Source organism: Ochotona curzoniae, unplaced genomic scaffold (assembly GCF_017591425.1).
Source record: "Ochotona curzoniae isolate NIBS_2020 unplaced genomic scaffold, NIBS_Ocur_1.0 contig_517, whole genome shotgun sequence".
NCBI classification, from domain to species: domain Eukaryota; kingdom Metazoa; phylum Chordata; class Mammalia; order Lagomorpha; family Ochotonidae; genus Ochotona; species Ochotona curzoniae.
In genome coordinates this window covers 5,904,546-5,920,681 of record NW_024466454.1, presented here as the reverse complement: position 1 = coordinate 5,920,681, position 16,136 = coordinate 5,904,546, and the positions used below count along the sequence as shown (strand labels likewise).

Below are 16,136 nucleotides of genomic sequence, written 5' to 3'. Positions count from 1 at the left end.
TTTTGTTTTTGCATACCCTGTTGAGATGGCCTTATGTATGCCCTGGACCAGCCATGGCATGGTAGCTCCATGCCATGTGTTTCCCAACTGAGGTGTGTGACGCTGAAAAAAAGGGGATGTTGAGACGCCAGGACCCAAGCTGTGGTGTTTTGGGGCTCACCCAACAGTGACTTCTGTTGGCATCCAGGTCAGCCCCTTAGGCAGTGGCTTTGGATCCAGCACAGCAGCCCCTCGGCCCAGGCCCCATAGTGATCCTGGAGGAAAAGTCGAGAATGCTTTGGCCAAGCTGCAGGAGCTCAAGTTTTGGATCTGCTACCTACGGAGCTGTGTGATCTCAGGAGACAGTGGTTAACTTTCAGTGTGCTTCAGTTTCCTTGGCTATGAAATAGAGATGACTAGAAGGGGAATGAGTTAGTACAATGAAATAACTCACAGCACATGGTGCTGGCTTGTGGGCAGTGCAGATGGGGGTGAGGCAGTGGGAGTGGCAGGAGCTACTGGGGCACACAGGGCACAAATATGAAAACAGCTCATGACCTGCACTGACCTGCCCTAGGGTTTCTCACAGACTCCTGAAGGAGGATGTGGAAGCAAGAGCCATGGCCATGGTACTATCACAGCTAACATGAGCCAGGTGTCAGCCACTTCCCAGTCCCAGGCAGGGCTGCAGAGCAGAGCCCAAAGGATCATGGATGCCCAGGCCAGACCAGCCTAAGGGCTTGAGCACTGGAAAAGGGGGTGACAGGCTGCTCTGTGTCCCAAGCAGGGGGTGGCAAGGCTCCAAACGCTGCCTGGGAACAGACAACAAGAACCCAAGGGAGGGAGGCTCTGGGGAGACACGGCAGTCCCAGGAGGATACAGGCTTCACGGAGGGCACGGAGGCCCAAGAATGAGCAAGCTGACCACTCACAGCCAGGGTGCCCTGGTGAGGGAGTGAGCTCCCTGTGATGGGCTATGCTACAGAGCCCCTATCCAGGGCTGAGGTAGTGGGGGTGGGGGGCTACAAGTTCCCAGGGTGACTGGCTTGGGGTTCACCTTCCCGCTGGTTCTGGCAGCCATCATCCTGACCCAGACTAGTATTCTGGCAGTTTCCACTCCTGCCAGGTTTTGCCTCGGAGCCTTTCCTATTCGTGGGCCAGCCAGCGCATATACCCAGGGCCCAGCCTTACACAGTGCCCTGTGGAAAATTTAGTTCCTCTGTGGTCTTGGCCTATAGCTCCTGTCCAGGAATGGAGAGGAGAGAGAGAGTTGTGTGTAAACATGTGAGTGAGTGAACATGTGTGTTTGAGTATGTATATAAGCATGTGTGTGAGCATGTGTGCATATCCATGCTGTATTGTGAACATGTATGTGCACGTGTGTGAGAGCATGTTTTATGAGTCTGTGTCAACAGCGCATGTGTGTGCACACACAGAGACAAAAGCAGGCTCCAGTCTTCTAGCACTTGTGTTTGCGTGAAGGGCCCTCGGCTAGGGCTGGGCTGGGAGGCCAGGCCACAGGAGCTGTCATCAGGGAAGCGTGCTCTTCTCTCACCTGCTTACAGAGCGGGAATTCAACTGGCAAGAGCAGCCCTGGGCGTCCACAGCTCCCAGAGACCCAGGCTCCAGCCCAGCTGAGCCCATCCCGAGGACCCTAGACTGTCTGAGCGGCTCATCGTGGGTACAGCAGGGTCCTGGGCTCTGCACTGATCCTGCCAGGTTCGAGGGAAAGGATGACCCACCCAATGGCATCTCTAGTCTGAGAAGGCTCTTGGGCCAGGGCCGACAGGCATAGGTGGAGCTGGGAACTGCGGCCTCATTAACCTTGACTTGGCCACAAACCTATTGCTCCTTCCCCCTTGTGGGGTCACCCTAGAGACAACCCCATCCTCACAATCCCCACCACCCCACCACCTGGAGCTGTGCCTGAGATGTGCAGCCCTGGGGATGAGAGGGGCCCGTGGGCTTTGGTGTTGCCTTGCTCTTGGGAGTTTAAAAGAACCCAGTTTAGGAGCCTTGGATCAAGGGAGAACGGAGCTGCTTGTCTTTGCTGATCCTCCATCATTATGTTTTAGGAAGGCTTTGATTTTTGGAGTTGTCTGGCAGCTGCCCAGGATTTGAGAGCTGAGTTTGTGCAGGAAAATTTGGCTCCAGGACCCTGACACAGTGAAGTGAGAGGGCTCAGGGATCACTGTTGCAAGAGGAGTCCGCGGCTGGCGCACAGACAGTAAGGACACTGTGCCCCGAGACACCGGGAGCAGCCGTGTTGGTGGGGAGCGTTCCCCTCTATGTCGCTCACCAAGCTTTCTGCACTCGGGAGCCACGGGGGCCCCAGGTGTCCTGGGTGGGAGCAGGATACTCAGTAAAACCCAAGCTGAACTTCCTCCCCAGCCAACTGGGAGGGGGCTGGGGCCACTGTCCCTCTCATGTTCAAGGGCATCCCCCCACACCCGAGGCTACCAGGCTCCGAAGCATCTGAACCCACGACCTTGGAACCACTGCGCCCCGAGTGCTCACCATCTCTGCTCCCACTATTAGGACATCCAAGTTCACAGACATCATCCGACAAAGAAAGCAGTCACTAAGAATCGACTGGTTTCTAAAACTTGTGCTCACTCACTCATTCTCATCTCCCTTAACAAGTATCTCTCCCTGTCTGGCCCGGGCCACTGTGGACAACTGCAGAATGACCCAAGACAGCACCAGGCAGGGCACACCAACTGTGGAGTCCACCGTCAGGTGAAAATGGCCTTGGAGGACCACTCAGGTCCAACTGGACAGGGTTGAAACAGAAGAAAGCATAATGAGGGTGGGCATGAATGAGCCAAAGGTGATGATTTGGATCTCTGAGAAACGGACAAGCCTGGCAACAGTAAAGCATCCCTCCTCGCCCATACTACTAGGTGGGACCTGAGGAATATGGTCTCCCATGAGCGCCTCCTGTGGTTGAACACCACAAACATCAACGCTCGACATGGAACCCCTAGTGAGAACAGTAGCTTTGCATTTGCACAGTGGCATCTCTGTAAGACCCCCGCATTCCATCTTTCTCATCATTTCCCATTTTATATGAAAACCTATGACACCTCTCACCATGACATTTTGCACATTCATTCTTGAAGTGGGCTCTTGCTGCCTGACACAGCTCCCTGTGCCAACAGCCCGGGACCTTGAACAGTTAAGGAGGGGGCCTGCAAGGGCCAGGCTTCTGTCAGACACAGTCTAGGTGGCTCCCCCATAGAACCCATGGGGCCTGGGTGGGCAGCTCCAACGAGCTCGGTATCCTTCACTCCCCAGGGCAGACAACCGCGAACCTTCCCCAGGCACCCGCTGCAACCCATACAGGCTGCCAGCAAGCCCTCTGGCCAGCCCAGGGCGCTTGGCTTGGGCCCCTGGCCAGGCTAGCCAACAGGCAGAGAAGGGGCACTTACTTGGCCGGCAGGGCTCTGGGCTGCCTCTCCGGGGGGCTCCTCGTCCTCGGGAATGTGGGGCATGGCAACCTCCGGGCGGGAGCGGCCACGCGTGTGTGCCCAGGAACCTCCGCTGCGTCAGCCCCCAAGGTGTTCCGAGAGGCCTGGGCTCCGCAGGCTGGGGAGACGCCAAAAGCACAAGTCAAATCTCTTCCCATCCCTGTCCCAAGCCGGGTTCCATTGGCAGGAGCCAAGAGCCACCGACAGAGCCTGCTTGAGTTTGCAACAACACGGGGCTGGGGAGAGGGGAGGAGAGGTCGTCCATCTAACCGGTTCCCTCCCAGGAAGCACAGCGATCCCAGGAGGGGCAACATGCTCCATCCTACAGGGGACCTCAGCTGACGGAGGGTGCTTTGTGGGGACCACTGTGGCTCTCCAACGTCACTGGGTGCTGGCTCCTCTCATTGCAGCACCTCATTGCATTCTCGTCGTGACCTCTGCTTCATGCCTGAAGATTCCCCTTGTAGAGGTGAGAGAACTTCCCGGGAGCGTGAAAGCCACTCACCTGGAGTCACACCAAACAGTTGGAGCCAGGGCCGGCTGCGTGTTGGCCTGGTCTGTTTTCTTTGACACCATGCAGTTTTCCCTAGCCGTGCCGGTGGGAACTAACAGTGTTTCCTGACTTCCTCCCCCACATCACTGGCTGAGTCCCCACTACATGCCATGCTCCTCATTGCTAGGAGCTGCAAGAGAAAGAGCCAGAAAGTCCAGTCACGTCTCACGATATTAGGCTCACCCCTGTCCCACAGAAAGGATTCATTGAGACCCTAGAGCCAACAGCCCCAACAGACCCCTTCACAGCTAGCTCACTTCCCCAGGGCAGACAAGGGATCTGACTCATCATGAATATTCAAAAGATTCATCTACAAATAGCTGCTGACTGCTGGCTATAGGACCAGAGCTTCAGGAACAGGATATTACCTGTGTGACCACCATCTTGGCTTGAGGAACTCTTTGCACTGAAACAGTTGGGTCGCCCCCTACTGGTCATCTCCAGAAATGTCATCTTAGACTTGGGCATTCTTAGCTCCCAAATAGTTATTAACACCCGCTCTGCTAAGTGTGTGCCAGCAGCTGCTCTCACAGAGGTGGCAAGGAGAATGTGGTCTGGCCCTTGGGAGTCATAGGGTCCAGCAAAGGAGGACAGTTCGCAAACAGTGTAATAAGGGGGTAAACATTTGCACAGTGAAAAGTTGTAGGGAAGGTTGCACTTGGCAACAACAGGTGTGTGTCTGCTATCCCAAATGACAGCAGGCACTGAGGTTGCCCAGGGTAGGCTCAGGCGTCAGTCTCTGCTATCTCCACTTGGGCCTCAGCTGCCATGACAGCAGTGGTGCCCAGAAAGGGTTAGTAGCATGAACCAAGGGTAGCTCCTGGACATGCTGCAACCCTTAGCTCCTCGGGGGGCACCCCAGCAGCCTTGCCTGCTGTGGCCATTCCCACGCTGCATCTGCCCTGTTGGCCTTCTCTCTCGCCCATTATTATAAACTCACGGCTTAAAATAGCAAGGTAAAGGCAGTGTCCCTCCCTTGGGGTGACATCTGGGTTCCGCCGGAGCTCGTGGGCACGCGGCCCTCACATCCATCACAGCAAAGTTTAGAATACGACCTCCAGGAAGTGGGACTCGAGAGCACTGGCCCATAAAAGGCAAAAATATTTAGTTATGTTTGGTCTGCGCACCACGCCTTCGTGAACCCATTTCCTGGGGGCTTTTCTGGCTGCCTCTCCAGTCTGGTGGGTTCAGGGTTAGCAGCGGGTAGTCCCCAGGGTCCCTTGGCTGTTTTGATCCTACTCCTGCTGGTCCCAGCCAGGGCTTTGGTGCAGCCTGACCCCTTGTATAGGATGCAAAATTGAAGAGGGCAGAAGTAACTTGACCAGGCTATTTGTACCCGAAACAAATCATGCATGAACCTCTGTAGGGATGGCTATCTGCATAAATAATCACTCATGTAATTGAAGAGGTGAGCAGTCCCTGAGCCATGCTGGAATATTTTACCTGCTCGGGAAACAAAGCTAGTTCAGACACAGTCCTTTGGTTTCATTCTTTGGGCGCTGCTAGGTTGTTGAGGGAGTCCAGCACGAGGCTGGGGAAGGGAGTGTCTTTCATGTGTAGGATTTAACAGACAGGAGCACAAAGGCACAGAGAACCTCACTCAGTACCTTGCTCCTGATCGATCACACAGGCCAGCATGTGGCAAGCCCCAGTTATGATCCAGGCCAGGCCCACTCCAGCACTACCCTTGTCTTCTCATTCCACTCTGCAGAAAGTCTTCCTTGTATGGGGGTCTCTCCATCTCCAGCAAAGGCCAATGGGGGCTGGCGAGAACAGGCAGCACCAACACCGACCACACCACGCCATGCCACGCCCTGTGACTCATCCACTCATCCCTCCTCTTGGATACAGCAATCTCATCAGGATCTGTCATCGAACCCTCACCTTGTGACTTCTAGCCCTACACCTGCCCATTAGTTTGTCCATTAGCCATTCACCCCCAGGAAGCCCCACCTACAGCATAAGCTCTGCCCCTGGGAAGAGCTGCCAGGAGACCTGGTGGATGCCAAAGAACAAGGGCAATGGCCGGGCTCCCCGTCCACACCCCCAAGCTGCACTCCGCAGCCAGTGCGAGAGGTTTCCCGCACTTGGGTTGCCTTGGGAAGGGTGGTGGACAAGCCAGCCCAGCGCTGCTATGCAGGCCTCCAGGATTCTCCATGCTCACCCACTCCCATCTCCAGCAATCACAAAGGCCAAGGGTTTGCAACAATCTTTCCAGGGTCCATGCCTTCATGACCTCAAAGCCCTGAGGGAGAGAGATGGCTAGCAGGGACACTGTGACCATTAGCATGAGAACCGGAGTACAAGTGAGGAAATGAGGACTTGCCAAAGTCACATGGCCTGGGGATGGCAGAGCTGGGGTCCACAGAGGAACTCTGCTTCTCTAACTCCTGGCAGGGCCACCAGGCTCATCCGTGACATACTTTGCAGGTGGTGACCCCTAAGCTGCCCATCCCAGGCCTCAGACCCTGCCCAGAAACCATTGCCACATCCCAGGGGCACAGGCTGGGAAGCCTGTGGGTCCTGCTGGGAAACAAGGAGTTACCCCAAGCTACCACTGACATTTCTGCAATGACTAACTATTCTCAGAAGGGAGGATTTTTTTTTTTATTCTTCCAGCTTTGCATTTTTCCTTTCATTTGAGCAGCACAAAGAATGTGAAAGAGATTAGGTTGCTATTAATATCACTGCTTCATCGCATGCTCGATGAAGAACTTGACCAAGGGACTCACTGAAGCCGGCCATGCGCACATCCTGCAGCCCCTGTACAAACCATGAGGGCAGAGGGAGGCAGCCTCTTCTCTTCCCCGCCCTGCCATACATCCAGAACACCCCTGTGGGTGAGGGTCGGTGTCAGAGGAGGTCGTACAAGCCTGGAGCACCAGCCATTGACTCAGTGCTGAGAGAGGCCTTGGAGTGTTCCCAGGCCTGGCCCACTGCAGGGCTGGCTACTGCAACCCTGTAAGACAGCCTGAGTAGGGGAGGTCCACTTCCAGAAAGTCCCCTCCCGCCTCCTAGCCCGGGGACACTGCCCGAAGGCTACTTAACTGGTGGGAATTCATTCTGACTCCCTCTCTGCCCCTTTTCCCCCCAGCCTCGGCTTCCTCATCTGTTCCATGGAGGTGATTGCACCTACCTTTTAGGGTGTTGCAAGGTCTAAATCAGCAGATGCTGACACAGAGCAGGGACTCGGTGTGAACCCGGCTTAGGGCAGCTGAGTTCCCTCAGCCATGGCACCGCTGAAACAGCCAGGACCCAGAGTGGCTGGTACCTAGGATCATCATGTGCATAAAGAGCATCAGATGGGACCACAGCTAACCTTGCAGGACCCAGCATGCCATGGACACTGCTACTCACTATGGCTGGGCTACTCACAGCTGCTGGAGAACACCAAGAGTCATTCTGCAAATGTCCCTGGGCAGAGAGGACATGGTGCTGTGGTGGGCCCTTGGCTGTGCTGTGGTCAGCCCATCATGCTTGTGGTGTGGTCAGCCTCATGTCTGTGGTGTGGCCAGTCCACGCCTGTGGTATAGTCAGCCCTGTGTCTGTATGTGGTGAGCCCACGCCTGTCCTATTCTGATTTAAAAGCCTGTTCTCTTCCTGAACCCTGTGGTGATGGAGCCTCCCCAAGGACAGAAGTTATTCTGCGAGTAAGAGCTGTGGCCTAGGGTGGAGTCGGTCCTGAAAGGGGGCATGGCCAGTAGTGGGCCTGGCAGCTGCTGTCCAGGGCAGGTGGGTGGAAGAAAGGCTGAGCAGGCACAGCTACACCCAGCATGCTCAGACCCCAGCATCAGTCCTGCAGAGCAGCCTGCGGGGGAAGGGCGGGAGTGTGGGGAGACTGTTTCACAGGCAGCAGAGGAGGGGCAGGGAAGTGCTGCTATCAGATGCTGGGCGCATGGGCTGGGGGCCTCACAGGGCCTCTGGGAGGCCTGTCCTGGGCAACTCTGTGAAGTCTTCCCAACTCAACTTTTCTCTGACATTCTCCACCCTGAAGACCCTAGCAAGGCTGGGAGGGGGGTGCCTGGGAGGTATTATGCACCTGCTCAGACCACACCAGGCTGCACCAAGGCAGGCCTTCAGAAGTGCTGAGGTCGGCAGGGAGCAGGCTGGCCTGAGCGAGAGGCTGGCCCTCACTCCTTCTGCCTGCACTGCTCTTCCCTGGAGCCCAGGGTCAGGCCCTTCTGTGCTCCTTGACTTGGGGTGGCAGGGTGGCAGCAGGAGGCTGGGAGAGCGGCATGTAGCACTGTCCTGAAGGCCTTGGGGCTAATGGGGAGGGCATGGGAAGGGCTTGAAGTCCACAGAAAAACCTGGGGGGAATGTCCCATGGAAGAAAGTCACCCTTTCCCAACACAAGTGGGGGCGAGTGTGACCAGAGAGGTAGAGCAGAAACAGCCACAGGATGTTTCAGGGCGATGTGCTGACGACCATCAGCCAGGACACATTGTCTTCAGTCTAGCTTCCTGGAAGCCACCGTAAACTAAGGTGCCACTCCTAAGGGTTCTAGGGAAGGAGGGGGTGATGGGGAGTCCCTGGGATGCCTCCCCCACACCCCAAGCCCTGCCTGTAGCTCCCCCTGCACCCGACTCCTGCTCTCCTGGCTGAGCCGGGAAATCAGCCAGAGCAGGTTTCCTTTGCAGCTTGTTCACTTCAGCAATTCTTTTTTAAAAATAAGTACACTTGAAAAAAATTTTTTCCTTCTTGGAAATATGTGCCATTGCTCAATCGGAGGCACTTCAAAAGCACCAGGCACAGCAGAAAAGCGGCTGAGCCTTCCATCTGGCTCCCGGCACAAATCAATCTTTTGCTTGCTTTGTTCCAAGATGCCCAGGACATTCACCCCATGAAGGCAGCTCATGAGTCTTGGTCCTCAGCTCATGGACCGACCCCAAAGTGCACCTGGGCCTGGGGGTCTAAGAGATCACCTGAAGGGCAAGGGAACTGATGCAAAGTGCCAGGGACAAGCTAAGGACCAGGGGACCTGCTGGTGCTCCAGGCTTCAGCTGCCTGCCTCTTCCAGGTGCATGCGCAGAGGGAGTCCCTGAGGCTGGGTGAGAAGCTGGGGACTTGGCAGGAGCATGCAGCAGCCTCCTTGTACCAGTTCCCTTCAGGCCAAGTCAATGTTACCAGAACTCTGCGAGCAGGTCGTTAAGCAGACATTAGTACCTGATTGAGTTACAGGATACACAAAGGAAATAACTACTCCAAGTAACTACTTTACAATAATTTGTTTTCCTGTTACCTGAGCTCGCAGACAACTGGTTTCTCATGTCCCTGCAGAATGGACATTGCCCACTAGATTCTCTGTACAGCTGCAGTCCACCTCTTTCCAGGGTCACAGCCAGTGCTGTAGCATCACAACTTGGTCCTGCAGAAACAGCTAATGCTACACACCTCCCCTACCCTACCCCCACCTGCAAGCTGGCTGCTGAACAGTAGCCAGCATATCCCTGAGCTGCTCCATCTCAAGCCTCCTGCCCCAGGTTGGCTCCTGCCAACTTTGCATCCCGCCACCATGGCATAGTGATTGGCGATTGATTGTCAAGCACATTTGTTCAACTCTTCCCAAGTCAACCATGGGCCCTTGGCAGGCTCCAGGTCCCAGAGGGAGCCAGTGGTACCCAGTGGAGCCAGTGGAGCCCATGCCCCCAGGTTCCTTGTGAACAACACTCTAATGAGAAGCTCAGAACCATCGGGTCTCCTCTGTCTGTTTTTGTCACCCTCTGCATTTGGTCTGATTTCAGGCTGTCAATCCCAGGCCTTTGACCGCCACCCCACCCCCTTTCCATGAGTGTCACCCTTGTCCCAGCTAAGTATGACTTGAGTCACAACAAAGGTCTCCCTGGTCTCCCTGCTTCAGATCTGGCCACTTCCATATGCCCTCTGCAGGGACAGCCTGAATCTGCCGGTCCTGCTCCTTGGTGCTTTGGGAGCTTCATTTTCCTATGAGACCAGTCCTGAGTAAAGCCCCCAGCCCCCCAGCCACTCCTTTTGGACTCCCTTCAGCCTTCAGTCACCTCCTGCTCCAGGGACAAAGGACAGCAGCTGACCTTCCAGCACGCCTTCCTGTTTGCTCCCTCCTCCGGGACCCTTTTCCCGGAGTTGGACTCCCCTTCCTAAACTTGATCAACTCCTACTTACCCATTTCAAAGATCCCCTCCTTCCTAAATCTAATCCTCCTCCACTCCCTCCACCCTAGAAAATGTTATTACTCCCTTCCTGTATTCATTCTTTCTGATGCTGTAACTCATCACCTCCAACTTGGGGCTTAAAATAGCATGTTATCTTATAATTCTGCAAGTCTGAGGTCAAAACTCCACCTCTGTGGGCTGCAATCCATGAGGCAGGAGGCTGAGTCCCTCATGGAGGCTCCAGGGTTCTATAAGAACCCCCTTCCCTGCCCCCTCCAGACCCTGGAGGCAGCGCTGGTTCTCACTACCAGTGACTCTTTGCTTAATATCAGAGCTGGCACCGTAGCTACCATCTTCTCTGCCTTCAACCTCGGTCTCCACCTCCACATTTCCTTCTGGTCTCGGAGCAACCTGTCTCCTTACAAAGGCCATTATGATGGCGACATTGGGCCTATCCAGGTCATGTGTGGTAATATCTCTAGCCAGCATCCCCAGTGGAATCACAGGTGTAGAGAACCCTATGCCGTTTAAGACAGCACAGTCCTAGGTCATAGGGCTGAGGAGCAAACGTCTTGGGGTAGGGGAACATACTCAGCTGGCTACCCTGCTCTTCCAAAGCGCTTTGCACAGAAAGCAGCTCGTCTAACACTTGAGCATCCCAACAGCAGGGGTGGACACGCCTTCTTCTACATTTTATGTCCCATCTGTAGGATAAGATCAAACCCAGAAGAGTGCCTCACAACATGTTTGTTGAATTAATGACATCATGTCATGTCTCCACTAAGCAGATGAGAAGGCTTTGCTTGGCTTGGCAACCTGCTCCCATCCAAACAGAATTCACACACAAGGTCACATTCTTGGAAGGTCAAACAGGCAAATGAGACACTCTAGAGTTATGGAAACCATGGAGGACTGGAGAATATGGGGGCCACCAACAAGGGCAGCTGCTACTCAATTCCAGGTCATGAAAATATATTGTCTTTGGTGGATCAGATCTGTCTGTTTTCCAAGAAAAGCCCAAACCAGATGTGAAAGAATCTCCCCAGTTATAAATGCTGAAATAGAAAGACACACCTCTCTGAAGCCATAGCTTCACCTGCAAGATACCCCTCTGGGCCTTCTTGGCTAATTCATCAAATTCAAGTCAAGTCCAATGAACGTGGCCAACAACCAGCACCATCTGGGAGAGCTGATGAACCTAAAGCGAACCTGGCACCATGCCATCCACCTGACTCCTACTCAAGGTACTTAGTGATCCTGAGGCAGGAGAGAGGGTTCTCTCCTTATGGCCTGGGCCTCAGAGGAATGCACCTGTGGGGAGAGGTCCCTGACCCTGAGTCTGAGCCTGTCTCATTCCAGGAGATCGAGCCCTGCTCCATGGACAGTGTCCCACCAGCCCAATGGCCATCCATCTGGAAGTATCATCTGTCCAAACTAGTCTGAGATAGACAGCAAGCAGGAAATGGAGTACCCTGAGAAGGTATGTGGAAGTGAGACAGACTGGGTTCAAACCCATGGCTACCCTCTACAGTTTAGCGAGCTCAACAAAGCCATAAACAGCTGTCTGCTGGGCTCTAAGAGGCCATTAGGACCCTACTCTCAGAGAGTTGTTCGAGAGCTTGAATAAGATGAGGTGTGCACAGCAGCCAGCCTTGAGTTCAGGCCTAGGAGGCACTCCTTGACTTGCCTACAGGAGGCAAGATATTGATCACAAGATCTTCTGCATTTCATATGACTGACAGCTTGGGCTCCAGGTGCACCCTCTCCCTGCATGCTCACAGCTGAGGAGAAGCAGCAGTGGGGGCCAACCTGACTCCACCTCTACTAGCAAGAAAGCATCAACAAACAGCTGCCATGGTCAGCTTGGCACAGGCACTACCCTGCTCAGCTCAGGGGCATGTCCATCTCATACCTTCCTGACCTCTGCACCTGAGCCTGTTTCACAGTCCAGTGCCAAAGCTGGGAGGCACACATGCAACAAAGTCCCCAGTGCTACCTGCTGGGGCTGGGACAAAAAAGTCCATTTTAGAACATTTTTATTCCAAATAGCTGCAGGGTGTGAAGGCTGGTTTCTCCAGACTGAGTCATTTCTGTTCATAATGTCTGCATTGGAGGAGGGGGCAGGGCAGCTGGCATGCTACTTTGGTCTGAAAATGACCAAGGGCAGGGGTTTTGTACAGCAGGTAAAGTTCAGCCTGGGGGCACTCATGCCCCTTATCACAGTGCCTGCTTTGAGTGGTCCCAGGTCCTTCAGTTTCCTGCTAAGTTGCCCCTGGAAAGCAGCAAGTGATGGTTCAAGTACCTGGGTTCCTGCATCCCACCCACATGGGAGACCCGGATGGAGTTCTGGGTTCCTTTTCTTCCACCCCGATTCAATGGATAGAATTCTTTCTCGCTCTCTTCCTCTCAAATAAGATGAAAATAAATCCATGAAAATGATGAAAAGTGACAGGTAGACCTTATGTATACACACTGTACATAAAGTGTGCATTGATAGACATGGAGAACTGTATCTGCTGAGGAGGGCGGAGGAAGACCAGAGCGTCAAAACCCAAACGCCAAGTGTTTAGTTTCAAGTAGAATTCTGAATGGACTCAGCTTGACATATTTGAAATATTTAGATCTGTATATTTACATTTTTTTCTTTTCACGATGACCATGATTTACTTGCATACTAAAATAGTGGAATTTTTAAAGGGGGAAAAGAAGATGGTCTGTTTGGTGTCCAGAGAAGCTCCGGAAAGGGAACAATTCCTTCCTGGAAATCAGAGTTTACTTGGGCATCGTGGCAGCATGTGCTGATTGAGGCTATCTGAGTTTCTGGGCTGTTCTGTGGAATTTGCTGCCTGGAGGCCCCAGCCAACTCCTGCCAACTCCTGCTTTGAATACTTAATCCACAGCTCACTTCCTCCAGGAAGCCTACCTTGCCATCCTGTTCCAGGACACCCTCTTCTTGGGCTCCAAAGACTTCCTCGGTCTGTCATCCTATGCACTAGACCAGTAGTGCCCGGAAGGGGACAATGACATCTTTGTGTCAACCAGCAGAGGCCTTCGTGCCATAGGAGTGGCTTCCTGGTGACCTCTGATGAGGCTCCCCTTGCTGGGCACACTGTCCCCTCCCCAGTCTCTCTCACCCTTCTCACCTGTACCCCACCCTGTACCCCACTCAGGAGTCATGTCCTAGGCTGGGAAGGGGACAACTCCTTGATGGCAGGGCCAGCACATGACCCCCATCATTCTCTCTTGAACATGTGGAGGCCCGGACCACTGACAGACTGACAGCAACCATACCACACATTCTGCCAAGAGGAACAGTTCAGCATACAAACCCCAGGCTAAAGGAAGCCTTGGAAATCAGGTGACACCTCCAGGCAGATTGTACTTATGGTCCCCTGCTGTCCCCTCACTGGAGTGGCATGAATGCACATCACCTGGCTGCCACATACGCAGGTGGACGGCCTTGCTCATGAGCCCCTCCTGGCCCACTGAGCTGCCCTGTTAACAGTGCTGACCTAGCTGGGTTTGCCATCTTCCCTGCTGCATTGGATTCTATTGACAAAAACCTCACAAAGAGCAGGGTCTTCCTCTGTCGCCTCCATGCCTCCATTCTACCATCTAGGAGCCCTGGGGCAGAGAATCTTTTAGTACTAGCATTGCCCATGGATTGCAGCGTTAAGCCAAAACCTAACAGGAGCCTGCAGAGCTGTGCCACTTGCCAGGTTATCCCAGGCATGCCACCTCAACAGCTGGTGGTGTGTGATCAGATGAAGGGGTTACAGGAGGGTTTGTAGAGTGACCTCAGCTGCGGAACCTAAACCTAGACACATGGCTCAGCTCCTGCTCTGATGAGGGGACAGAGTCCAACACTAGAGGGTTCTAGAAGTCCAGCACCAAAAGACACCCCTTCCTACGATATGAGGTAGGCCGGAGGCATTGTGACATCTGAGTGGAGCTTGCTGGGCTCCTCACAGGAACCAGTCCTGTCCACTCTGTACAAACAGGTGTCCACCCAAAATGGAGCCAACAATCTCTTGTTCTTGACCTCCACACCTGAGACGTCCTTTGCTTGGGTGAGGACTTGGATGCAGCAGCCCAGACCAAGCCTTTGTCCCAGCCATGTGGTCTGCCCAGGGCCGTCCTGACTGCTGGGAGCAGCACCCTGTTGCCTTGGCTTCCCAGGGAGCATCATTCCAAACAAGAACCCAACTTCCGCCTTGACTCAGCAATGAAGTGCCTAATAACAACAATAGCAACAGTAAAATTAACATCCGGTTCCCCAGGGACCTCTCTGCCGTCCCTGCCTCCCACTCGCCCTCCTTCTCCCCCTCCATTCCCAGTAGTGTTCTGGGAAGTGGCCCTGGAGGTCTCTATCCAGGAAACTCTGGTTTGGGAACAGCAGAAGAAGTAGCCTGCCTAAGTCATTCATTCGCTCCAGCCATGCTTCTTGACAGCCTTCTGTGTGCCAGGCCCTGCAGGTCCTTCAAGGCTGCCACCTCCAGGAAGCCCCTCCTGGCCTCCCCTGGATGTTGGGTACTCTGCTCCATGACAGCATGGAGGGACTGCTCCCAGTCTGGAGGTGGCAGTTCTGTCCCATGTATACAACTCCACCTGCCGCACCTGAGAACAGCTTTCTTGGGTGCCAGGTTCGGGGAGCCCAGCACAGGAGATCACTGTGTGGGGGCCCTTCTTGTTGAGAGGACGTGTTCCAGGCATCCAGCTGCAGCATTCCTGTTACAAAGCATGGTGGGCCTGAGCCCCAACTCCTCTCAGTGTGTGTGTGTGGTGGAGGGGTGCCACATCCCCCTCTCCGAGGCACAAGGGAATTTGCTCTGGGTCCCACTCTCAGAATTGGGGTCAGGATTGCAAACTAGGTCTCCTGTCCATCCTTTTCTTACCTGAGCAAACACAGAGCCTGGGGAAGAGTTCCTAAAGGGGACACAGAATGTTCCAGATCACTTCCTCGGGACCAGCACCCTGGGGTGGAGGCCATCTTTTAGGTACTGTAAGTCCTTCTCCCCACATCCACTGAGCTGGATGGGGAGCTTCTGCGATGACCCAAGAGAAACTGATGACAAACCACCCCTGCCCCTCAGTCTATCTCTACTCTGGGAACCCCAGTTCTCCAAAGTGTGGAAATAGGCCTGAGAGCTTGGGGCTGGGCTGCAGGCAATGTCAGCTATCACACCAATGGCAATGGTGGCATCTGGAAGGAGCTGGATGACAAGAGTCTCCTAGGGGTGGGCAAATCACCACCCCAATGGCCTGTGTAGGAACAAGTCCCTGGGCCCTGGGCCTCAGTCTTGCCATTCTTGTGACACAGAATGGGCCCAAGGTATGGCCTGTGTTCCACTTCCAGATGAGATCTGCTACACAACTACTGGCAAGCTCGGGGCCAGAGGTGGCCTTTGTATACATGATGTCACATCTCCTGCTCACAGGGATTGACCAGGGGGTCGTCATGTGACCTAACCGGAGCCAATGAAACACAATAAGATTTTGCTGGGCATCCTGGGACAGAAGTCCTCCCTCTTCTCTGTAGCCCTGGAATTTAAGAAATCAAAGACTGAACAGTCTTGGGATGGTGAAGAACTCAAGGTTGGACTCACCTTAGAACAAAACACAACTGAGGGCCAGAAGGAACGCCAGATCCAAGGCCCCCTCTGAGGCCCTGATAGGGCTGAACTTGATACTCTGGCCTTCTATGTTCTGAGAAGCGAAGGGTAGCCGTTTTGGTTAAGCCAGCTTGTATCAGCTTCATTGGCACTTTGCAGTATAGAGCTGTGGCAGGAGCACACAGCCCAAGCCTAGCAACTCTACCCAAGCCACTGCGCCTCCCCCAGCTCTTCCTCACAAGCCTGCCCAAGTGAGCATGAAAGCTGTCAGGTTCCAGGTAAGCACAAACTGTCACTAAGAACCCTATGAGACATTTAGGAGAGACACTTACACCTGCCTGGGGAGCTGCAAACAGGGCTCTTCACCCTATCCGAGGGTCAGTTTGACTTGGGTA

General features: G+C 54.2%; 1 protein-coding gene across 1 annotated transcript in view; it reads right to left on the bottom strand.

Moving 5' to 3' along the window:
- Positions 1-16,136, bottom strand: part of IRAG1 (inositol 1,4,5-triphosphate receptor associated 1) — a 105,006-nt gene that overhangs the window by 62,354 nt on the left and 26,516 nt on the right. Inside the window, 2 exon segments of the mRNA XM_040989123.1 lie at positions 3,410-3,505; positions 3,508-3,566. Of these exon segments, the coding sequence (XP_040845057.1) occupies positions 3,410-3,505; positions 3,508-3,566 (155 nt within the window).